Source organism: Brienomyrus brachyistius, chromosome 8 (assembly GCF_023856365.1).
Source record: "Brienomyrus brachyistius isolate T26 chromosome 8, BBRACH_0.4, whole genome shotgun sequence".
Taxonomy (NCBI): Eukaryota; Metazoa; Chordata; class Actinopteri; order Osteoglossiformes; family Mormyridae; genus Brienomyrus; species Brienomyrus brachyistius.
The window spans coordinates 29284825-29310110 of record NC_064540.1 but is presented as its reverse complement, the minus strand read 5'-3'; the positions used below and the strand labels follow the sequence as shown (position 1 = coordinate 29310110).

Genomic DNA, 25286 nt, shown 5'->3' with positions numbered 1-25286 from the left:
AATTGAGATGTTTTGCAGTTCTTGGCCACTTTTATGTGTTGTGCTCCCAAAGCACAACAGGAACTGTGACCTTTATGCTAAATAAGCAGGAGGGACACAAAAAGCTCATAAGTTAAACTTCATGCATAATTTCATACCAAATTACACCACCACAACGTAAAATAACGGAGGATGAACAAGTCATTTTGTTTAGTTAATGGGGGGGCAATAACAATCAAAACAGGAAACAGCCTTTTATTTATATTTTATTTATACTACCTACAACATGTTTATAATTCATTATTAAATCTGGCCAGCATATCGATCTTTTGTTTTCTACAGAATAAAAACTGATGTAACAGCAATATCAAATATATCGGTCATCGGTTGATTTGCTATTGCAGAAATATAGAGATGCTAGCAAAAAGCTATCCATTAGTGCATTAAATATAACTGAGGTACAAAAATAATTATTTCTGCACAGTTTTTGGTATGCTATTTCTATCTCTTTTCCCAGCACTTCTGTGTAACTTGCAAGGTAGCACCGGAGCTTGTGGTCAACTAATTAGCAAGGTTACAGCTATAAGATAATGAGGCTATGCACGTGAGATCAAAGACAAGACTGGCGAATAGCTAATTAATATTCACACTAACCACCAACAGCTTAGGGGTGTGAATTACTTAAAGTTATGTTAGATCACCCTCAGTGTTCTAATCGGTCAATATGACAGACAGCTTTCAGATTTATCTGTCAGTTGAAAATATTCCGTCAATGATAGCAAGTATTCAACATGACCTCTGGTTTTTCTTACTGTACTACAGTCAAAACTTCTCTTATTATGCAGATTCTGCAAGAGGTAAGACCTGCGTAAATAGCAATCCATGCATAACTTCATATTTTATTGCATTTTCACTGGGACATTACAAATGAATAAACAAGAAGATTAATTGTACTGATAACCATTTTAAAATTTATGTTATGTTTAAAAAAATTAGGGTACTGTTTAAGCATTCGATATGTACAAAACCTATATGAAATGAAAATAAGTTTTTGAATTTTTTTTGTTTATTTTGTATTGCTTTAAAGTAGTAAAATAACATAACAACAAGAAATTAACAAATTGCAACTGCTAGAATTGTGATAATAAATAAATATGACTAATAAAATTGTATTTACAAATCAAAGTAGTTTTTATTCTTGGCTCTTTCTCTTAAAGTTTACCAGGTCCTTGCCCAAAAACAGTAATATAGCAAATGACGTTATCTTGTCTAATGGCTGAGCTCATGTTCAAAATGCTTGAAAGTGGTTAATCACTCTCTTTTTCAAACATTCTCATACATTCACAGTTGAGAGTGAAACTTGAGGTCCAAGTGCATAGTAATGGCATTTATCCAGCAACCCTGGAGAACTTCACATGATTTTTTTGCCGAATTGAAATACTACAGTCTAAAAAAATATTATTACAAGCTTACCTTATACACTCTATCCACAACATAAAAAATGTGATATGATGAAATTTTTTTACTGTCATGCCCCGCTCATCCAATCCTCCCGTGTGCCACGCTCGCCTCGCTACCTCGTGTGGAATTCCAATCACCAGCTGCTTCTCATTGTTAAATAAGATGTTGATGTATTTAAGTCCACGTTCGAGTATATTTCACCAATCCAGTCATTGTAATGTAATTCACGGTCCTTGTGTGTTTCCCTGTGTGAGATCCTGAATAAACCCCGTGTTCCTTGATTTCCTGGATTTCAGCTCATGTTTACCCGCTCTGTGCTCCATCCGCACGTGACATTTACAAGTAATTTTGCACAGTTTCCCATGATACATTTCACCGACTGGCTACCAGACTGCTATGGACAAGGAAGCTACTGACATTAAATATATATGTAAACTTCATTATTGAATATTCAAAAAATCATCTTGCACCCTAGAGTTTTATAATCACTGACTTGTACAATTTTCCGGTACAGTTTGTGAAAAGATCCACAAATTAAATTTAGGCAGGTGGCTGTGTTCACAAGATGGCAGCTGCAGCCTCCATTTTCACTCTCTACTGCCCTCTGTCTTGCATTTCCAATTTGCTGCACTCTGTTGTTACAGTTCCTATTTTGGACCTGATCACAGGTACATTTTTAGGTGCAGATTTTCATCGATATAATATTTTTGTGAAGTGGTACTAAGGTCCATCCAAGATCAAATGGTAAATACCATAATTGTAAGAAACAGACTGATCCTGTACACAAGGATAATCTCATCGTTCTCTTTGCTGTCACTAAGCTGTGCTGTTTCTTCAGTATTGATGAGATTTTTCTCAAAAGTCCACATGTTCACCCATATAATGTACCTGCAAAGATTGGAAAAGATTGGCCAAATAATTGGTGAGTTATCATGCTAACAAGATAAAGTGTGTCATCTAGCCTTCACTTCACTATCACTATCTGGCGTTGCTTCAGTTTTGGGGTGACTTGTCTCAAAATTTGATCAGGTCCAGAGCAAACATTCAACAAGATCTTTCAAATACTTTTAAAATTATGGGAAATGGGATCAAATGTCTGACACTACTCTCTTTTTTGGCTGTCACTGGCACTGCCTTAATTTTTCAGTTTTAGGGCGATCTACATCAAAATTTCATTGTTTCGAGGTTTTCACTCTTATAACACGTTTTCAAAATTTGAAAAAGACTTCCATGATATTTTTACAGTTACTGTGTTCACAAGAGCAAGTGCATTCTACAGCTGCCGTTTCCTTCCTTTATGCCACACAGTGCTGGTGCTTCACTTTTGGGGCAATTTGAAAAGTAAATCAGGTGTAGATCTTCATCCATATATTGTTTTTGTGAAGCAGTAACAGGATCCAATAAAATTCTTTTAGATTTTTCTAATGCACAAAGCCAAATGTTCTCTGCTTTCACCCTTTCATTTGCCGTCGGTAAGTGGCATAATTTCAGATTTGGGGAGCTCCGTCTCAAAATTTAATCATTTCTAGTTTAACACTCAAGAAATGCAAAGACCGAAAAGATCTGTCAAATGGGTTTAAATTTATAGGATAAAGTGTCAAAACTGCCCTTTTTCATTAAACCAATATGCGGAACTGTTTCAATTTTGAATTTAATTGTTCCACTTGATTTACATACCCTCTACCTAAGATGTTAGACAATAGATATTCAAATTTTTAATAAACTACAGTACAACAATTTACTGTAGTAAACTACTTAATTTGCTTAACTTAAAGTGCTTAATTTGTGACAAAGCTTGCTGGAGCTCACCTCTGAGATCTCAGAGCAGTCTGCGCTCCAGCACCTCTCTGATGTGCTCCGCTAACTCAAACGCTACACCTAATATAGTTAAACTTAAAATTAATCAGAATTAAACTTTGGAATAAATGCAGATGAAACTAAAGAAATGTATATTTATACAATCATTTATGTTGTATGATTTTGACATCCATCTACATAAATTAGCATATTCAGTTTGTCTGACCTGATGTGAAAGGGAAAAACCACTTTTTGGCCACTAAAATAGATGAGGTTAAATGGTAGGTTGTTACAGCAAATGGGCTTGAAATTTTTGACAATATTGCAGTGTTACATGTTTAAGTAGTTAATAGCTCATTGTTGTTATTAAAGAATAATTTGTATATATGACATCATCATTGTCTTTGAGCACCTCACCTTGTCTCCAACACCTCAGAGTTTACAAGTTAAGCTGTGCCATAGACATAGGTTCAATGTCTCATTGTCATGGTAAACCATAATTATAAAATTTACCTACCGGTAGTCAAATGACCCATCCTGATCTTTCTGATCAACTGCATCCAGTGGAAGGTCTTTCTTATCACGCACTAAAAAAACACATAATTGTTTAGTACCCTTCTAAGTAATAACAGTTAAGCATGCATTAGTTGATCAGCTTTCGAATCCAGTGTCTTTTGAAGCATTTTTTACCATCCAGCCACTTTTAATAGCTGTTTATTTCCTATTGTGTTAATCTAGAGCAGGGGCGTCAAATGCCAGTCCTGGAGGGCCGAAAGCCTGTGTAGCTTAGTTCTTTCACTGTTCTACCACAAATGATTCAATTCAAGAGCTGTGTGGTAATTAGGACAAGGAACTGTAAGGAGATAAATCATGTGTGTCAAATGAAGGGAAACCCAAAAATGTGCAAAGCTCTGGCCCTCCTGGACTGGAGTTTAACACCCCTGAACTGGAGCCTGTGATGGAAAGGGTATACTGTGGGCAGGACACCAGTCCATTTTGAGGCATTTAAATGTGACACATGGATTTTTGAACATTGTTGTTTTCTATGCATTTTGTATCCCTGTTATCTGCAAAAATAAAGACAATACAAAATGGATAATGCAAGGGCCAACAATGACAGCCTTGCTCCCCCTTACAGTATAAGTCAGTGTGAACCTACCTGGATACTTCCCACCACGACTCCTCTTGATGAAGCATACTATGAGTAGAATGAGCACCAGCAGTGCAATGGCACACATCAGCCCAATGAACCAGCCCTGTGTTGCTATGTCAATCTGGTCCTTGCTGTATGCTGAACAAAGACGCAGTTGCACACACACACAAAACACATGGAGGGAAACAAGAGGTGTGGAACGTACAAAGGGAGAGAGAGAAAGAGAAAAATTCATTGAGGTCACCTACAGAGAAAATACAATACAAAAAAATACAGCTGGCCAGTCCCAAATCAAATTCATGTATGAGTTTTATGAAGAATCATTTGCACATTTCTCTTAATCTTTTCATCTCCGTAACGGAAAACTACTTTGTTTCATGAACTGTCAGACCATATAAGTATTTGATGTTCTTCAACAACCTTTTTCTCTACAATATGATTTATGATCAACTTATATAGTTTTTTTTAACATACAATATCACAAAATACCATTTGCAATAACATGTGCAAATTCATAATTATGAAATTCATGATAACCATGAATATTTATCTCATTTTCTAAAGGCACCAGTATATATGAATATAAATCAAATCAACAAGTAGAAAAGATTTGGCAAAATTCTTCCATACTGCAGCTACACTAGATATCTAGAGATCACATGAAAGATCAAAAACTGCAAAGAACTGAAACACCATATTCACTCATGTAAAGTCTATTGACACTGACATGTTTCTCATGGCTCAAAAAGAAGTTTTTGATGTGATAGGGCAGTGATAGACTAGGGCTTCCTAATCAAAGGCTTAATTTTCAAGAACACCATATCTTTATCTTTAACCACAAGAAGAATGTACACAATGAGCACAAAAATATTGTACTGCAGCTGAGAGACTGATTCACGTTAATGATATCTCCTGATTTATGGGCTGAGGTTGAAAAAGTGTGGATATTCCGCACTCCCTGTCTTATACCTCTGCCTTGTGCTGGCCCTTGAACTGCCTCACCTGCACTGGTCTCAAAGTCGACGTACTCGCTTCTGATGTCAAGGTGCTCGTGAGAATACACCCGCAGCTGGTACCTGGCCCCCTCAATCAAACCTGCAAGCTTTATGGGGGGCTGATGTTTGACTGGCACTTTTGTCGTATTCCCGTTACCTTGGAAGACACAAGAGAGGCACCCATCATGGGTAGGAGTGACCTGCTGCAAGGACACAAAGGTGGGGCTTGTGCTAGATGAATAGCTCACTTGAAGTGATGCAGCCCCTCCCCAGTTAGCTTTCGGAACTCTATGTTAGCTTTAGGAGCTTTTTCGGAACTCTAAGAATATTTTAGTTTGCCTTTTAAGAATCTCTCTTTATGCGTAATTCTCAGGAGAAAAAAATATGTGAATTGCAAAGTTGAGTGAAAATAGAACAGAAAAAGGTGACAATAAATTTAAACTCACTTAATATATAAATCCTTCTCCTGAGAATTTACTAAAGCTACTTTTGCCAGCAAATGGTATTTATCAGGGAGGGGAGTATTGCATCTCAAGTTGTCTGCACACCTCTTTTCATCTCAAATGGAAAATAGAAGGACAATTAGCTACCTTCTGGTCAAAATTAGAAAAGGCATGCATCCATTGAAACTCGTGCACATTTATTCATTGGGGATAATGCATCACCCATATATAAAGAAATAAAGATGTTCCAAAGATATGTAAAGAGGTGACAGGCAGATTGTCTATGCCAAAACGAGATTGTCAGACCACAGAGAAGTAAACCGAACTGAAAAGCACTTCCCATGTTATGCCATTTACAGCCACCTTGAGAAAGAACAAGTTCAACTTTGGTCACTAGCCCTGAAATAATACACAGAAGTCCCTGTCTGAAAAAGGAAAAGGAAGAATGCTTGCTTGTGAAAAGACTGCCTCTGAGCAAATGTTCAATGCACTACTGCATGCGTATCAAGCATTTATGTCTTCTGCCTCAGGAGGTAACATGTAAGCAGAAAAATATCACAAAACTGTGAGCATTATAGTAAGGAAGAATGATTATGCCACGATCCTACTGATATTCAACCCTGCAAATACTCTCTACAAGCTGCAATGAGCACCAGAGTGAGGCCTTAACATTACTGGCTTATAATCTCTCCAGTGTTGCACCAGCCATCATGCTACATGCAGACACAGATAGCCTCAAAGAAATGGTATTAGAACATCTAATTGGTAGGCAAAACAGAGATCATTCCACTGTTAGAAAGTAGGTGGATAGTTTCCATATTTCCACTCACGAGAACTCTTTGGTGTCGTGCTGATGTTTGTTTAACCATTTTTACAGCCATTAAACCAATGGCTGTCAAGCGTGGTTTTGTGTGTTTTTTTCTATTACTCCCAACTTAGAAAATTAATTAACAAACATATAAAGAGACCTTTTAATTGAATGGTATTTCTGATGACCTTCACAACAGAGTGGTTTGTTCAGAGACATACCGTTAGCTTGGATGGAAAACAATTCTCCAGGAAACTCACTAGCCAGCCTTGCCTAGAGATTGCATGATCAACTCCAAAACTGAAATTTCCCTGTCCCCTCAGTTGTGTGACAATTGTAGATATCCCTAAATGGGTGGTGACTGTAAACTACAAGAAGATTTATTATTACATGATGACAGGAAATGTTAAGTTTAGCAGTAGAATAAATATAGGTTAAACTACACAACCAGGAAATAAAAGCAATTGCACTGCATGGTAAAGGAGAGATATTTCATGGATGAGAAATGCAAACAACACAAGTGATCTGAAACAGCGTGATTCCAACAAGACTTTCCTGTGGGAATATTGGAACATCTTTTTGAAGGGCAGAGACATCCTTTTCATCTGGACATGCAAGTCAGATGTTCTAAGGACGCCCTTTGCCTTTACAGAAAGGTAGCCTGAAATATCAGGTGCCCAACTGATTTAACTTTATAAGTATACTATAACACAGCAAATGTATTACATATATACACTATCATAGTTTCTGAGCACTTTGCATAGCTGTCTAAATTAGCCACACTAAGTTATGCAGACTTTCTAAAGGGAACTTTCAAAGATCTTTCATGGTAATGCCTGCTGCAAAATCAGTTATTGTAACATTCTAAGTCAGGCATTCATTCATTAATGTAGAAAATCTGCATTCTGTGTGCAGCAGAAGTAGTATCAATCTAAAACCAAACAGTAATAGAACCAAATTGCCTTTTTCTAAGGATCCTGAAAGGCCATTTCTGAAGTATGATTCTTCTGAGCAACTGAAGCATTTCAGCAGCAAGCTCAAATGGAAACTGCTCTGTCCAGCTTAAGAGAAGAGTTTATTAGAAAAAAAGTGAAATACATCAGGAATGCAAACCTCAACTGATGATAAAATTAGGCATATTAGTTCTTTCTCTAAAAGGGGGTGATTGCAATAATGGACAACATTTCTCAGACAAAAAGAAAACCTGTGACACAACCACTTACACCTCCTAAAGGTGTTTCATTCACAGCTTAAGAACAACATGAATTTAGGAAGTGACACACCAAGAGTACTGCAAGTTCTGAAGTCCCCACAAGCTTTCACTGGATAACTGGTTGCAAGATGGATGGAAGAGTGTTAAATAGTGATGGGGGTATTCATTGAAAGGGATTGTGAAACATTAATAGTTCCCTTTAGAGAGTCATCACAGTGTACCCAATTGCTTCCCCTTCCCCAGTAGGTTGATCTATCGTTTCTTATCCTTACTCTTTAGAGAGAACTCAAGCACAAATTCGCTGCTGTTGGAGGGAAAGTTGTGCTTCCAGCTGACGTAAGCATAGTTACTGTTGGGCTCAACCGTCAGATTCCAGATCAGTCTTCCAGGTGGAGCTACACAGAACAAGTTAGAGGAAAGGTGATAAAAAAACTAACACAAGGTATAAATCACAAGAAATCTGTAAACCTTCTAGTTAAACAAGTAAAAATGACAATATGTGCCACAAAATACCCAGTGGCACAAGCCTAAATATTAAGATTTCAAAGATCTTGCAATATTTTGCTCTCCTAAGAAATGGTCTTTTCTACATGTTATTGTAATAAAGTGTAGCCAAGTGGATAGGCATCTGGGCAGCTTTTACAGGTAAATACTGTAACAATAAAACTCACTGACCCAGGAATCTGCTCTGTGAAAACTACAATGAACAGCTAAAAATGTTTAACTATTCAGTATTTCAAACAAACCACTGAAGACAGTTCTTCTAATAATGGAATCAATCTTGCTTTCCATAAATGTCTGTTTTGTTGGTGTAAACACACACACACACACACACACACACACACACACACACACACACACATACACACACACAATTCAGTATAACTTGGTGCAGATACAGTCTAGTTGTACGAGTAATGCTTCAATAAATAATCAAAAGTCAATTTTAAGTAAATACAAATATTAAGCCACAAAAAATTCAGACCTATTCAGTCGTATTCCAAGTTACTGTTCTAATGTGTGACTTTGTACTGCCTTAGATCTCAAATTTTGAAAAATGCATATTAAAATATGGTTGTGTTCTTAAATATTTTTAATAAAAAAAAACCCTTTTTGCAGAAATGATAAAAGTACTGACGGCTGTAAATGGTCTGCACAGAAAAAGAACAGACACCAACTTACACCACCAACTGTTTGATCTGAATGTTTGTATAACCACAGGTCCCTCAAGGTTTATATCAGTGCCAAAACCTTTTGAATAGGGTTTTCTATGGTTATCTTACTGTTTTGTTGCTCTCAGATGCATTACGGCAAGGCATACTTAATATTTCAGTAAAAGCATAGACATGTGATCCACATAGGATAAAAATATCATCCAGGCAAGTAAATATAAGATCAAATATTTAAATGTAGATATTTATATGACTGAGCCAGGCTGACATATGAGCACTATAGTATATTGTACAAGCTTTGTAATATAGAGAATTGATTTCTATATTTCTAGATTTAGACCACTGCATGCCAAAAGTTCTTTGGATGTTAACTATTTTTCATAAAACTGATGGATATTAAAAAGCCAATTGTCATTCTTCTCAGGAATGAAGAGACCAGCAGTCAATGGAGAAATATGTAATGCAGGGAGACAGTGTTTATGTACCCAGTACGGCCAGGTCCGTGCTTTTGGTTGCGGAAAAAACAGTGGGAATTGTTGTGGCCGAGGTGGTAGTGGTGGTAGTGATGATTGTCGTGGTTGTGGTACTAGTAGTTGTAGTTGTAATGGAGAGGGTAGGGGCAATTGTAGACACCATAACATCTGTGGGTGCAACGATAAGGGAGGGAAAAAGTACAAGTTAACAAGAAGGACACAAAGGAATATAGAGACACAAAATGGCTGCAGTTCACTACATAATGGCTTTGGCTACATGGAATTCCCAATTGAATTGTGTGAAAATTTGCATATTTCTTCTGCCGTTATTTAATTTTTGCTTGGTAAATAATAATGGCTATAAAAATTGTTTCTAGGTCATTTATGAAACTTTTCACAAAATAAAATGATGCATTTCACTGCAGTATCATTGTCATCTTGTAGCTAATATGTGCCTTTTCTAAAACTCTAATTTCAAGAAAAACAATAATCTCATCAAATCCTGTACATCAAAAATCTTCCACATAATCAAATCTTAAATTACTGGTAGTATTGGGAAATCCACTTATCCCTTTTTCTGATGGTGTATACAAATCTCTTAGACAATCTGCAATCTGGACTTGTATAGCACCACATTTTTCCTCCAGGATCTTGTTGATTGCATTACTGATATAACTCTGCACCAAACCCCTAAATGCTTCCCACATGCAAAAGGAGTCCGACCCCTGCATGCTGCTGTTTGTCCTGAATGCGTCAGAAGTGTGAAAGAGGAGGTCCTGGAAAGTTCAATGATGTAAAAGAGTATATTCAAAACTATAATGGTTATTGAGTCAACATAATAATGCATTTAGCATGCTTAAAGCCAATGAAAAGTTTCTCACAAATGACACTTTCCAGAGCTAGCCACATGGCATCATGTACCTTGGTGATATACGTACAGTGACCTGGAAACAGACAATGTGGACAGTATACACTGCACATCCTAGAGATAACAGAAAGCTTACAATTGACTTGCCCTGCATGATAGGACAAAGGCTCAAAGTACAAAGTCCACTCAAGCCTGAGGGACACTTGGAAGAAGAAATATAAGAAATAGCACTAAGGTGCTAAGGAGGTATATTCCATGCAGTGAGGAGTGGCTGCATTCAGTATGCTTTGCATGTTGCTGTCCATGTAACATAGCAATCCGTGCACATGAACTGAGGTTGACAATCAGTGAGGGTTTATAATACGTGTATCAATTAATAGCACATTCTGCAAACTCATAAGCTATCCTTCACGGAAAAACATCATTTCTTGTTGGAGATGTCCACTGACATTTCACCAAAAGGTAGATTCAAAGAGAATAAGCATGCCCCCCTACCCCCACTCCTCCCCCTTCCACTCCATCATAGCAAATAAGGTAAGCTGAGGTAGTCATAGCTTCAGTAGCATCAGTATTCAAGGTACCCTGCTGATGAAAGCCTACAGCTGGACTTTCTCAGTGGGAAGCTTGTGTTACATGTCAGATATTTTCCCTCAAGCAGGCCATGCAAACCAGACTGCAGAGAGAGCTCATTAACAGGCTGGGGAAACCCAAGCAAATGAGCAAAGCGATCGACATGCATGTTAGGGGATGGAAAAACAGACAAAGAACAGGAAGTAAAGAGGATACAAGTCTGTAAGTGCCATCAGGGACAGTGGAATACAAAGAGCTATAAATCAGAAACTGGACACAAAGAATGTGAGCTCTGACACTGAAATGGTCTATCAATTAAAAACACAACCAGAATTTAGACTTGTGTAAAGTGGACTTTAAAAGTAAGATAGTGTGATGTTAGAACCCTTTCTCTTTTTACATATATATTTTTAACAAATACTGGCTAGTCTAGTTTAGTTGTCTGTTGGGCCAATTCAAAACATTCAAGAACCATCACATACACTAAAAATGAGTGCATCATGTTATATGGACTATTATGGCAATATTAAGCCCTGCAATATCATAAACGTATAACATAGATATACCAGTATAAAAATAAAACTGTACAGTAGTATCTAATGCCATTTTGTTGAAGATATTTATAATCCCTGAGGGCACAATGGAGACATACATAAAGATGTGTATATGAACGGAGTTCCAGTAACGTCCTGCTTGGACAAGCAGTATCAAGCCTTGTTCTGATAATTCCCCTTACTGCAGTGCAATGTCAGGATAGGACTGAATCCCATCAGCCTTTGATAAGACTCTGCAAAAAATAAGTGAGACCTAGTTTTATTTTCTCCAAAGCCTTAAAGTCTATTATATAAAATATATTATCTTAAAGTCTTTTACATAGATATTTATGGTTGGCTAAATTAAATGACTTTACTGTGTTATGTGATTGCAGTGATTTTTTTTTAAATGAAATGAATTAAACTGTTCTTCCTGCAAGCATCAAATCAAGATCCTTCAGGATGTGGTCGATTCAATTCAAATTCCAATGCATGAATGGAATAAAGCATAATTAATAGATTCTGAATTTTGCACAGCCCTAGAAAATGCAGATACGAAGTAGCTTAAATTCAGTCAGTGAAAACATAAAAAAATCATACCTGCAATTAACTTGCTCTGTGGGGAAAAGAAGACTGCGTGCTATTCAGAAATAATTTCTTTCTTTTTTAAAATTGATATATTCGTTATCAATCAAATATCTCATTGTTCACTCAGATGTACTTGTTTTCCAAGAGAGTATGTCTGACTGTACCATTGCACTCAGTTAGGGGTAGTAAAACAGCAGAAATGAGGCATCTGTGTGCGATGAGCATCTTTCCCTTGTTAAAGGACAAACAGATGTACCGACTCCCCGGTTTGCATTACCTATTTCTAAGGGCACAGTACCTGTATTGTGAATGTTTTCTGTCAAAACTATGAGATAGAGGATGGGGGAGACAAAAGACAGGTAAATTCAGATAAAGATACCAAGAGGGGCTGTGATTATAAGAGAAAGTATTATAATGGATGAAAGAAGAATACACATGAAACCTTGTAAGACACAAATGCCAGAATTATCCATAGAGGAACAGCCCATTCATGAATTTGTTCTCCTTATTCAGGATGCAACAACATCATACAATTATTTGTCAAGGTTGGTAATGTCACAAATAAGCTAACAACATAGCTTTGTATACTGTCTATTATATTAGCTTTCCAAAGTAGTAAGTTTGGTTTCAAATAAAATATATATCGGTGTTATCAAATTCTAAATTGTCTTAATAACCTTTCTGATTTTACAGAATGCAAATTTTAATTGTGTAAATTTCTTTCTACATATTTAAAGATGGGCTGGAATCAAACCAAGGTGTAAAACCACAATTGTATGCACTGAGACACTGTGCCAATTGAAATAAACCAATAATTCTAATATTTATTAAATAGTTATTTTAATATCCTGTTACTTTAATAAATTCAATGATGTATGTGAATTAAAATAAAGTTATATTGTGGAATAAAGTGCATTCATATTTATTTTTATTTTACTTTGTGTTAATTTAACACATCTTATGATTGTCTGTAATACAAATTAGAAAAAGACTGCAGCTATACTAAAATCCTTAATGCAGTCTTATTTGTACAAATACTGATTTGCTAATAAAAAAAGTAAACAATAACACATTTCTTAAAAGGATGATTTAATTATTGTTGACTTAATGGCCAGTTCTTTAGCTGCACAATGAAACTGCACAGGCAGACTAGGGCTGGGCGATATGACAATTTTATCGGTAATGATATCACGCAAATAACCCCGTGTTAGTACCTGACGATGATTAACCAGCGATTATTGTCATTGTCAGGGAAATAGTTATAGCCTACACACAAAGCAAAAAAATAAAGATTTATGATTTGGCTTTTAGTTCAGCTTTCTAGCCTATGTTTCCAATGCAGATGAAAAAATACATACAGTACACATAAATTGGTATATTTTTTTAACTTTTTGCAGGGTATACAAAGGTATTATTGTATGTAAACGTGACAGTGGTCATATGAGGCTAGGGCTTACCCAAACTTTCTGAATGACTGCATTAGATGATTTTAGATGGTCTGTGACTGGTTATTCAATCATAATTAAATCAGGCTTCTTGATGAATAGTTTTCCAAAGACAAAAACAATGATCAGCATCTCCCTCACATCATGTTTTCTGCTTTTCCTGCTTTCATGTTGTTCTTTCACCTAAAAAAATTCAGCGTCTCGCTTGTTGTGCATGTGGGTGTTGGAGAACTTGATATTATTCTCTATTATCCTACAATTTTTTTCAATAAAGAATTAAAATATTGCATGTTCTTTTTTTTTGATATTGCCCAGCCCTTAGGCAGACTATTTGTTGTTTAAGCTTAAGCTTAAAGGCACCAACAGTTGACTGACAACTGTTAGGTGTAATGTAATTTTAAACTTCCGGTCTCCTGTGTGGTGTAGTGCAACTTGCATTTGAGACAAGGGCACTGACCAGTTGAAGCAAGTTACATTTGAAAGTTGCTTACATATAAAGCTGTTGGTGTGTTGACTCATAGAGGCTGATCTTACCCTCATTGGTGAAATTTGGAGACTTCTCTGCATACATCTCTCCAGCCCCCACCTGTGTGCGTGCAGCCAGGAAAAACTTGTAGTGGATACTGTGGTTGGGCCGTCGAAGTGAGAATGTTGTCACATTAGGAGGAAAGTTTTCCATCTGCATGAGGCCTAGATGTGTCCCATTTACTGTGGAAAAATGACATATTTCAAACAGCAGAAATTCCAGAAAAAACCGTGAAGAACATACAGAACCCGGGCACATACAGTCAAGCTGGCAAAGAGACTCCAACAGTGTGAGGCAACCATGCTAGCCTCTGAGCTACTGTGTCACATGGGTGAAAGAGATAGGAAATGCTGAGAGAAATATAAAATGATGCCTCCTTGTCATTCACATATTATCAAATGAGTCATGCAATTATCTGGATATGGTACTGTAGGGTTAGGGTTAGCACATCATCATGTATCAGAGGGAATCAACTGCAAAATGCATGTATAATAATTAAATTAGTGGAGAAAAAAAATATGATACCTGTCTGGTACTTAAGTATATATCCAATAAGCACACCGTTGGGCTCTACAGGCTTGTCCCAGTCAAGGTAGATCGTATCTGTACTCCTCTGAATGATCCTGAAGAACTTAGGAAGACCAGGCACTACATGGCAAAGACAACAAAGCCTAAATGAGCAGTATGACACATTTCACACTGTTCATGAAACATTCTCTTCTGCTTTCAAGATTATATACAAAATGCTAAATGAAATAGTAGCATGTGGAAACAAATGTGATCATCACTGTAAAATTCATTTTAGATTAGGGGTGTAAAGATGACATTGATGCATTGGATGAATCAGTCATTAAGGTGGCAATTAACCTACATCAATCTGTAAAGTCAGATTCCATTAGTTTATTTAAGTGGACAAAATCCCCCTTAAAGATACTTCAGCTTCTGGGTTGTGCACTCTCATGCCCATGTTCTCATGTTGCAAGTAGGTGCATGAAGCAGCAGCAGCATCCATCCAACCATCCATCCATTTTCCAAACCGCTTATCCTACTGGGTTGCGGGGGGTCTGGAGCCTATCCCGGAAGCAATGGGCATGAGGCAGGGAACAACCCAGGATGGGGGGCCAGCCCATCGCAGGGCACAGACACGCACAAAGCAGCAGCACTAGCTGGAAAATTTTTAAAATGTAGGATGGCAGAGGAAGGTTCGTTAATATCCATAAAGGAAGCACTCCCTGACTGATCAGTGATGGTCTTTGCTCTAAAACACTTCTAGGAAGCTTGGTTTTGTTTTGTAGCACAGAACATGAATTATAATGGTTCATAAGTTACAATGCTTTCCAGAAATGCCCCTTATTTGTAGCACTAGCTAAGGTAGCAATGGTGAAGACTCTGAGGTAGCTATCTAGTTAGGTAACTATAAAGTAATCTTAGCCTAAGAGATGAACTATATATATTAATTTCATAAACTGACAAACGTTTTTGACATTTTTGATTTTGGTGAAATTTACCTTGTGATTTGCACATACCTTTCAGAGCTCAGAAATATTTTTAATTTTAATATCCCATTGTTATATATTACATTTTCTACATCCCAGGTAGCAAAAAATGATCATGCGGGGTACTTTCTTAAGAACTGTAACTTTCTTAATATTAGAGTTACACAGCTAAACTATAGCACAAGTTTTCCTATAGTTAAACATTTGCTAAACCTGGATAAACTTGTTTTGTTTTTACGGTCAAAGTTCATCTTGCAAACTGCATTTTTTAAAACTATGTCTGGTTATGAAAAAAACAGCGAAGGCTCTGGAGTAGCAAGAGAGTTTAGTGTTCTGCTTGTGTAAGACTTTTTGTATAAAACACTGACCTTCAGTTACATGATGCCCTTCATGAGATAAGCACCTCAAAAGTATAGAAAGTTATTATTGTTAATTTTTTTTATGCTGTTTTTGATCGTCAACAAAGGCATGCGGGGGAGGGGATTTTTTTTTCCGTTAATTGGGAACTTAGCAAATTTCACTGCTGGTAACTTCCCAACCCCCTGAGTTATTGTTATTGACGTTATTGCACAGAAATATTGGTATCAGTCAAATTTTCCACATCAAAGCAGCACTAGTTGGCTTAGGCAAAAGCAGTCAATCAGGTACTGCTTCCTTTATGTGTATATTTTTCTGTACAGTTCAATAGTTGGCTGTTGTGACAGTTAACACTGGCTTGTTCTCCCTGTTTAGCAAAAATAAAAAAATGTTTTCTGAGATGCTACTTTCTTTGGATTCCATTAACAGTGTTCCAATTGGTTATATTTGTTTAATTTGAATTGTGTTATTTGAATATGAAATGCTTGAATTGTGTTTAGGCCAATGAACTTAGATGTCCCTAAATTAAACCCAATCCACCATACCATCATACCTCCTTCTTTTGTTGCGAATTCAACGGTGTTGCTGTGTGGCCCCTCATATTGGCCATTGGCCACAACCATATACATCTTGTAGTTGCTGTAGGGCACAAGCCCTTTCAGGATACCCGATGGTTGCGGGCTGCTGTTCTTGAAGCCCTTGGTCTTCTTCTCCTTGGTCACATGCAGGCCTTTCAGAATGCTACTCTCCCTCCAGTAGTACACCTGAATTTAAGCAACTTTGTCAGTGACATAATCCACGTTGCTCTTTCCATAACTATATGCGGCATCAGGATCTAGAGCAGCATTTAGAATACAGTGGTCACCGGTGGACTAATTAAAATTGAATTCTTTCAGTGATTTGTCCATGGTGGAAACTCTTACCAAATGATTTTTTAAACCTTTTTCAGAAGAGAGATTGTATTACATTTATATATATATATATATATATATATATATATATATATATATATAAATCAAACTACATTAAAAATAAGTCTGAATAATTATACTTAAAATGCATTATATTCATGCAATGAAACACAGACATAAATGAAAAATTCTGATTGTTTTAAATGGGGACTCACCCTATATTCCTTTAATGCACCCATGATGGTGTTGGGAGCTACAGGAGACCAGTGCAAAGTCACTGTCGTGCTGTTAATCCCAGATACACGTAGATTGGTGGGGGGTGCGATGGGACCTAGAAGCAGCAATACTTATACTGTTGTGCTACACATGGTCATTAATCCTCCTCTAAACAGAGCAACATGTAGCTGTGACAGCAGGCAGACAGGGTCAAGACTTCGGAGCAGTACTGAAACATCTAAGATGCAATTAAGCGTGTTTTCATGCCAGCACCTTTCAGTCCATTTAAAACAGACACTGGTTCAATTTCCCCCTTTGTGTGATTCTTTTGGGCAACTGTGAACAGAGTAATTGCATTTGGGTGCAGACCAAAACAACCATATGAAGACCTTTAAGAGGGGGTGGTCTCAGTTGGGTCCCAAACAAACTCTGGAGCGACCCAACTCTCAGGTGCACCCCACAAGTTTTAGCTAATTGGCTCCCATAGCCAAGTGTGCTCTGCATGGAGGCATCAGTACATAAAAATGAGAGATGTTCAACTGCATAGTCCAGGACACAGGACCTTCTTCCTGTATTTACTTTGTTGATTCTGGTACAGAATCTGGTACAGGCTTGGGGTTTGGTAATAAAACATTGGTGTAAACCAACTGTTTTCAGAAAAGAATGATAAATATAAAAATAAAAGGCTTCATGTTTTTGTCTGAGTATGCTTATTGTCTGCTTATAAGGTCTGAGCAATGTGACATACAGCTTCAGAAGTTGAGCATGATGTAGTCATTGTGGAGGTGGGCTTGGTCCTCACTTGTGACAGACATATTAATATACATATGAGATTGTGTAGCTATGTGTGACAGCAAACAATAAAACTCACGGTCCTCCCCTGAGTAGCCAGTGACCACGCTGGACTCTGGACCAAGCCCAAAGTCGTTGACTGCCTGGACTTTGATTTCATAGGGTATGTAGGTGCTGGTGTTGTGGATGACATGCTTGGATGATTTGGTGGTAGCATTTCTCCAGGTCTCGGGCACATCTTTACGGCGCCATGACACCAGATATCGCAGGTTAGGTCCATTCCTCTCCATGTCCAGCAGAGGCTATGAAGACATAAATGCCAGGCCAGCCAAACAAAGAATACTTTGTCACTCATTGCTAACTACGATCCTTTTGAAACTGTTACAAAAAAAGAAAATTGAGTTTTCAAGCACCTTAAGCTTATCATTGCTAGGCAAATGTAAATAATATTACCATAACAATAAAATAACAAAAATGTTAAACTTGTGGAATATAAAACTAAAGGAGTTACATAATTTTGTTTCAGAATTATATGTTGTAAGATTAATCCTATTACAATTAAGTTGAACTCATTGCAGGGAAAGTAAAATCATCCACAGTTTAATTACTGATGTCTTACCTCCCAGCTGATCTCCATGTTTGTTTTTTTTGTGCCCACTCCTTGGAGCTCACCAGGGATGGCATCTGGTGCTACAACAATAAGAATATGCTGGTGTGATTTTCTTGGAGGCAACTTTCATACACACACACACCCCATATACAGTGCTTATAAAAAGTCAAAAGGCTTGCTGAATTCTGTAAAAATGTTCATATTTATGGGTTTCATAGCAAACGTCGATTGACAAGCATTAACATATCTGCATGTCTTCCACACAGACATTTTCTGTTTATTAAGTGTTATAGTTTTTTGACAGTCAGTTCTGTTCTTGCTATTTTGCTACTAATTGCAATTGCAGTCATTGGCTCTCAAATGGATATTAAAAGTGTTTAGTGCTTCATCTTAGTGTAAAAGTATTACCAATTAAAAATCACTCAATGAGTGTGCTTGTAAATGAACTTTTTAACTCAGAACAGCTCTTTTAGAACTATAATTTTGGATTCAATTCATTGCTCCTTGAAATGAATGTTTTATTTAAAACCACTAGTTGTTTATGTGATTTAATTTTGTTAACAAATGAATAGAGTAATCATATTTGTTTTAAGACCAATACATTTGTAATATTTTTTCAAGCAACTTTCTTTGAGCACAGTATATAACCACATATGCGTATATGTTGAAAATAAAGTTCACCCACAGTTTTCACTAAACTCCCCTTTTCCCAATCTTGCTCCCAGGTGGCTAACATACGTGCTCCACTGGTCTGGTAGCGTGGAGATGGACGGCTCGGCTGGCTGGAGCCAATGGCATTGATGGCAATAACCCGGAACTGGTAGTTGACAAAGGGAGACAGGTGCAGGATGGCAGAGTTGAGGTCACCAGGGCAACTTGACAAATTCAGCCATTTTCCCAGTTGCCAGCGGTCCTCCTCAAACTGGATGAGGAACTCTGGAGGAGTGTTGGAGGATGTGGGGTAAAAAGACAAAAAAAGTAAATAAAGGATTATTGCTATCACTAGCAGGGTCACTAGAAGAATAAAGGCAGGTTTTCATAATTACAGATATGTTTAGGGGTGTAACTTCAGACAGGAAAAACAGCTTTGAGTTTAAGTGAGAAGGGAAGGTCTTACCTGTAATGGGACTGTTGTTATCATTTCCATGGATCCAGGTGAGACGGACACTTCGCTCTGAAGGGTCTGATAGTTCTAGGTCCTTAGGGGGATCTGGGCGGTCTGTAAGGATTTAAACTTTTATTCCATATGGTCATTCACAGCTGATAAAAAGCATTAGAAGATGATATGAGATAAGATGGGACTTTGTCATTGTATGTCTACAACTAAATTTTCTGTGGCAACATGCAGATAGAAATCAGTAGGTACTAAGATGAATTTACATAAAAACAAAATGCATTCTTGATAATATACCACCTAAAAGTATTCAAAGGCCAGCAATTAAAAATAGTAGTCTGAAGACATTGCACAATCAAAGCGAATTTGATTAAAGTACTGTTACTACATTAATAAAATGCTGTCTATTGTCTCTATAGTACTCTATAATAATTTGATAATAATAAAATAAAATATAATAACAATAAAAATGTACAACTGCATTAAGCAGTAAGGGATGCATGGAGGATGCTGAATGGAACATACTTCCTTCCAAAATAACAATGGAAAGTAGGGAGATGGAAACGACGGCTCTGTGGACATAGCTTTAGTCTTAGTGTGAGCTTTGATAGATCTCTATCCTGATGACAAAGTGACACGTAGACTGTATCCAGGGTGTGTTGGGTCTTTGCTGATGTTGGTAGCCTTCTTGCACAGGTAGCTAACATATACCATGATCAAATTCGGAAGCATAACTCCTATGATTCTCTGACCAGTTCTTTTCACATTAGGCCAGGTCTTTTCTGTTTTAGAAGGTGGAGCTGGAATACCACACCATGGCACAGTGGAAGAGGGTGCTCTCTATGGTGCTGTGATAAAAGTTTTCCAGGAGCTGAGGGGGGAATTTGGCTTATTTGAGTTTGATTATCAAGAACAGCCTCTAGTGAGCTTTCTTCACAAAATGGGAAGTGTTAAGGGACCACAAGAGGTGAAATCCCAGGAGTCTGATGATGTTGACCCTTTCTGCGTCTTCATATGGAGGGGGGGATGGGTGGTCTTTTTAGATCACAATGTTCACAATGATAGCTTTGATTTTAGTGATGTTCAGGACCAGATAGTTGTCTGTGTACCACTTGTTGTCAGATATGAGTCACACTATATTGCTGTCATCAGTAAACTTCATTAAAATGTTAGAGGAGTGGGTAGGGGTGCAATCATGGGGGAATACAGTGAAGAGGGCTAGACTGAGCACATAACCGTGTGGCGTGCCTATGTATAGTATGAGGGTCCAAGAGGTATGATTTCTTATTCTGACCTGTTGTGTTCTGTTGGTCAAGAAATCTAAGATCCATGAGTAGGACTGAGTACTGAGTACTGTACTTTGGTACTTTTGTGGTACCGACCAAAATGCTGAGATTCTACCAAGGACTGAAAAACTAATTATTTTTCAGTGCCAAATTCTGATATCCAAACAGTATTTCTCACCATCTGTGAGCTATGAAGTATGCAGCATACTTGTGTAAAGATTGGTGATTGGTTGTCTAACGTAACGTTATACAAAAACATCATTTTGCGACCATTTTTGGAGACAGTACAACTAAATTTTATAAAAAAAAAGGCCCCTCATTTATGACCAAATATACCGCCCTATACTGGCTTACCTCATTGTCATATATCACATTAAACACCTGGAGCAAGCAAGAATTGGTGTGTATGTGCATGCAAGAGCGTATGAGCGAGATCATTGGAACTCGGGCCGATCGCAAGTCCATGGAGGCTCTACTGTGGAAGAGCTTACAGTAATTACTTGCTGAATGCTTGACCACAAGCACCGCCACTAACATGAATGTTACATGGAAGTGCGGAAAAAGAGACAAAGCACATAGAATTGTTTTTGTACCTCAGTAAGATTGAATACCTTTTTGGTTGCGTCTCCATATAGTGCCAGTGCTGACAGTGAAACATGGCAGCACTTAGTGGGATAATGTTACATTGTTTTTTATTCTGTGGAAAATGAAAGCTCGATTTGATGGCCAGATTTAATAATGAATTATTAACATGTCAGGTTGTATTAATAAAATATAAATAAAAGGCTGTGTCCTGTTATGATCATGATTAATCCTCCCATGACGAAGATTTGTGGTGTATTTTTGTTGTTGTTGAAATTGATTTAAAAACATACTGATATCGGAAAAAGTATTTTTCAGGAACTGCTATGAAAATGAAGGTATCATTCTGGTACTGGAATCGAAAAATTTGCAATCCCCCTGTAGGGATTGCTTTTCAAAATGCCCCTCAATGTGCTCTTTAGTACCTCCATTTGGCTTCTCTGATGTCCTTCATTAGTTCTCTATGGGCACTTCTGTAGGTAGTGTCTCCTGTCTTGAAGGTAGCATCACATACCTCGAGCAAGTATGAGACCATACTTTTCTGCCCAACCATGACTTCCGGTTTGAAACACTTTGATGGTTTTGGTGGTCAGTACAGTCTGGTTGCAGAACTTTATGTAGGCTAAAACAGATGAAATGTATTCCTCCAAGTCTGGTTCTTGTCTAAACACATGCCAGTCAGTATTCTCAAAGCAGTTTAGGTGTCGTGATGTGGCTTCGTCTCTCCAGACTTGAACAGTTGTAATAGATGGTTTTCTTCTGCAGATCAGAGGTTTGTATGCAGGGATCTTCATCATTGAGATATGGTCCGATAGTCCAAGGTGTGGAGCTAGGTAAGGTCTGGGGTGGCTTTTTATGCCCCAGGAATATTTATGCACACTTGGTCGAGGATGTTTCTCTCTCTAGGTGGGAAGTTCATATTTTTACAGAATTTAGGCAGTACCATCTATAGTTCTCTCTCGTTTGCTACAATCACATCTCCGTCTGGGTCAGCTGACTGTTAATAGCATCATACTGTTTCTTCAGGGCTAGCTAAGCATTAGTATGAGGTGGTATGTAAACAGCCGTGATTATGACAGTAGTAAAGTCCCTCAGTAAAAAGGACAGTCTGTATTTCACTGACAGGTATTTTATGTCTGGGGAACAATGTGTCTCAATAATGTCCATGGCACTGCCTAAGGAATACATGCACAATGAATTATTTGAGACCAAGCACAACAATGACAGGTGTAAGTGCAAAGAATGTTACCTGGTACAAGGGCACTACGATTTGAAGATGGAAAGGAATCATAACCTGTGTAACAAAGGTTCAAGTCAAAGGGTTAGTGTGTGTGTGTGCGTGTGTGTGTGTGTGTGTATAGACATGCATAAATAGACACACACACGCACACACATATATATGACTGGTTTTAGACAGGAAACACAACAGAAAACATCAACATGACACAATATGGGGTCATTAAAATCCAAAGTGTAAGAAGTCAATTTACCAAAAGGGTTGTCAGTGTCTTTGAAAATGATTATGTTACACAATAGGAAAATTAATAATGACATGGTTTATTGAAAGATGTAAGTATGAAGATTTTAGTTCTAATAATAACTGGGAATGAGGGTAATTATTATATGTTTATTCAACTGAATAAAATATTAAATATGCATGTTCATATGTCTGATTTTTTTGACTAATTCAATTCACTAAAAAAGTCACAAAATGAGTTCACCAGGGAAAACTTCTATCAGCTCCAAACTATTCAAAAATTTCAGCATAATCATGCTGCATGTATGTACAACATCCATTTGTGTGATTATCTGTAGGATTATTATGAGTGTTTGCACATTTAGGTAACCTCAAAGGAATGCAGATATACTGATACCAAGAACAGTGAGGCGAGCAGATGCGAAGTCTTCATCCAGCTCAGTTTTGGCAGTACATGAATAAGTCCCCTCATCCGAATCAAGAACATTGAAGATAGAAAAGGAGTCCTCCTCCTTCTTCAGCCTAGCCAGGGAAAATAGGAAAGAGAATAATCAGCAGCTAAGACTGTGAGATGTAGGAAAACCTCTACAGCAGTGAATCAATATGCTAATAATGTGCTTTTGATAGTTCCCAAAATTAAGGGCAAAATTATCAGGCTTTTTAAATCAGCATACAGAAGTACACAGTTCCTTTAGTGGAAAGATTTAACTCCACTCAAACTATGTATAAGCTAATTGAAGTAAATGCTGCACTGTTCTAAGTAATGTACACAATTAGTTGGTGTGCATAGGTTTTGTTAAACAGCCTCTGTTTTCCCAAAATAAAACAGGATCACTGATGATCAATGTACTATTAGTCAATTAGTCATCACCTCCATCCAAGCGTAAGAGGCTTGTCATCCTTGGCCCAGGTAACAGTAATTGGAAGGCTGACATCATATTTGACCCGACAGTTAAAGCGGGCTACACTTCCTCGGTTCACTGTCTGGTGTTCTGGGGCACGAACAATCCGTGTGGGCTCTAAAATGGATCAAAGAATGAATACGCTCAAAAGACATACATAAAAAAACTGCTCAATCAAAGCATTTATATTACATATCTGCAAATTTTACATAATTCGTATCTAAAATAGTGGCATCAGATAACATCTGAGCATCTCTCCATGTGACATACCTTTGACCTCCAGCCGAACCTGGTTTTCTGCCTTTCCAAGGATGTTACTGGCTACACAGGTATACGTACCCTGGTCCTCGACCCGGGCACGATTGATCTCTAAAGTGCCATTCAGATAGGCTTTGTAATGCCCACCATCTAGGCCACTGCCTTGCCCATTCTTAAACCTGCATCCCACACACAAAAGATGTAGGAAATAAAGCATTCATATATAAAAAGAAATTACCGGAAGACATCATTATCAAATCTGCACGATCGGAGTGAATAAAATACTTTTGCAGTATTGTGCCATTATTTCTAAATGAATCTACGTATTATTCCGATGCTCTGTATAAAATCTAGTGAATTCATTCTAGTGTCTAATAAAACCCACAATATCGATCTCACCAGCGTAGTTCTGGAAGTGGTGAGCCAAAGTACGGGCAGTCCAAGAAAGTGCGGTTATTCTCAATCACCTTGATGAGTTGGTTTTTAGGGCCAAGCATCCGTGGCGCCATATCTGGAGAGATTAAGAATAAAACGAGGGGCTATGCAGACCCATTTTAAGTACCAGCCCTTTACATTTAATTACTCAGAATACACCCGCCTTTCCCCACATTCTTCATTACTTTAAGCATATCCTAGCCCTCAAATATTCTTCTGTCTCACCTAAAATGTTGACAAAAGCATTGGCCAGCAAATAACCATGATCATTGGAGGCATTGCACTGGTACACTGCGCTGCTGCCGATCTGCACTGTTCGGAAGATGATCGTGTCACCCACTACTTGCCGACTTGGATTTGGCAGGGAACCTTAAAGGAAGATGAGATGTTCCATTTTTTTGTACCTTAATCACAATTATATAATTTTTACTTTGATTATATATGATTATCTGTGAAACAGCCATTTCAACAAAGTCCATCATTCAAAAAGGGACCCTTTGCAGTATTTTATGTGTGTGTTTTTAGATAATCTGTATTTTGATAGAACAATTTCTGAGAATTCCACAATGAGTGAACAACTAGTGATTCCCAGTGCAGCGCTACAGGAAACCCTTTCCATGACACACACTCTCAATGGCTTCTCCATTCACCAGCCACTGGGTGCTGGGTTTGGGGATGCCGTTGGCCCGGCATACCAGCCGGCCACTCTCATCTGGAGCCAGAACCAGGTTTTGTGGCTTGTCCAACCAGTAAGGGGCAGCTATGAAGCATATAACAGAAAACTGGTCAAATTAGTATTTAGACACTGTTCTGTTAATTTACCACT

The 25286-nt window shown here is 37.7% G+C and overlaps 1 protein-coding gene across 22 annotated transcripts in view; it reads right to left on the bottom strand.

The window, feature by feature from the left end:
* nfasca (neurofascin homolog (chicken) a) overlaps positions 1-25286 on the bottom strand; it is a 100309-nt gene that overhangs the window by 8444 nt on the left and 66579 nt on the right. For 8 of the 22 annotated variants that reach the window (XM_049022459.1, XM_049022457.1, XM_049022458.1 and 5 more), the window contains 21 exons: positions 25089-25220; positions 24686-24829; positions 24425-24536; positions 24038-24204; positions 23737-23884; positions 23263-23387; positions 22638-22682; positions 19524-19625; positions 19145-19342; positions 18416-18486; positions 17876-18098; positions 17004-17119; positions 16431-16641; positions 14550-14672; positions 14033-14206; positions 12352-12378; positions 9507-9662; positions 8122-8244; positions 5393-5542; positions 4397-4528; positions 3755-3824 (listed from right to left, as the gene is read on the bottom strand). In XM_049022459.1, the coding sequence (XP_048878416.1) occupies positions 3755-3824; positions 4397-4528; positions 5393-5542; positions 8122-8244; positions 9507-9662; positions 12352-12378; positions 14033-14206; positions 14550-14672; positions 16431-16641; positions 17004-17119; positions 17876-18098; positions 18416-18486; positions 19145-19342; positions 19524-19625; positions 22638-22682; positions 23263-23387; positions 23737-23884; positions 24038-24204; positions 24425-24536; positions 24686-24829; positions 25089-25220 (2749 nt within the window). Of the gene's footprint in view, positions 1-3754; positions 3825-4396; positions 4529-5392; positions 5543-8121; positions 8245-9506; positions 9663-12351; positions 12379-14032; positions 14207-14549; positions 14673-16430; positions 16642-17003; positions 17120-17875; positions 18099-18415; positions 18487-19144; positions 19343-19523; positions 19626-22637; positions 22683-23262; positions 23388-23736; positions 23885-24037; positions 24205-24424; positions 24537-24685; positions 24830-25088; positions 25221-25286 lie in introns of those variants that run through there. The other 14 variants (XM_049022472.1, XM_049022473.1, XM_049022474.1 and 11 more) reach the window with 8 other exon arrangements.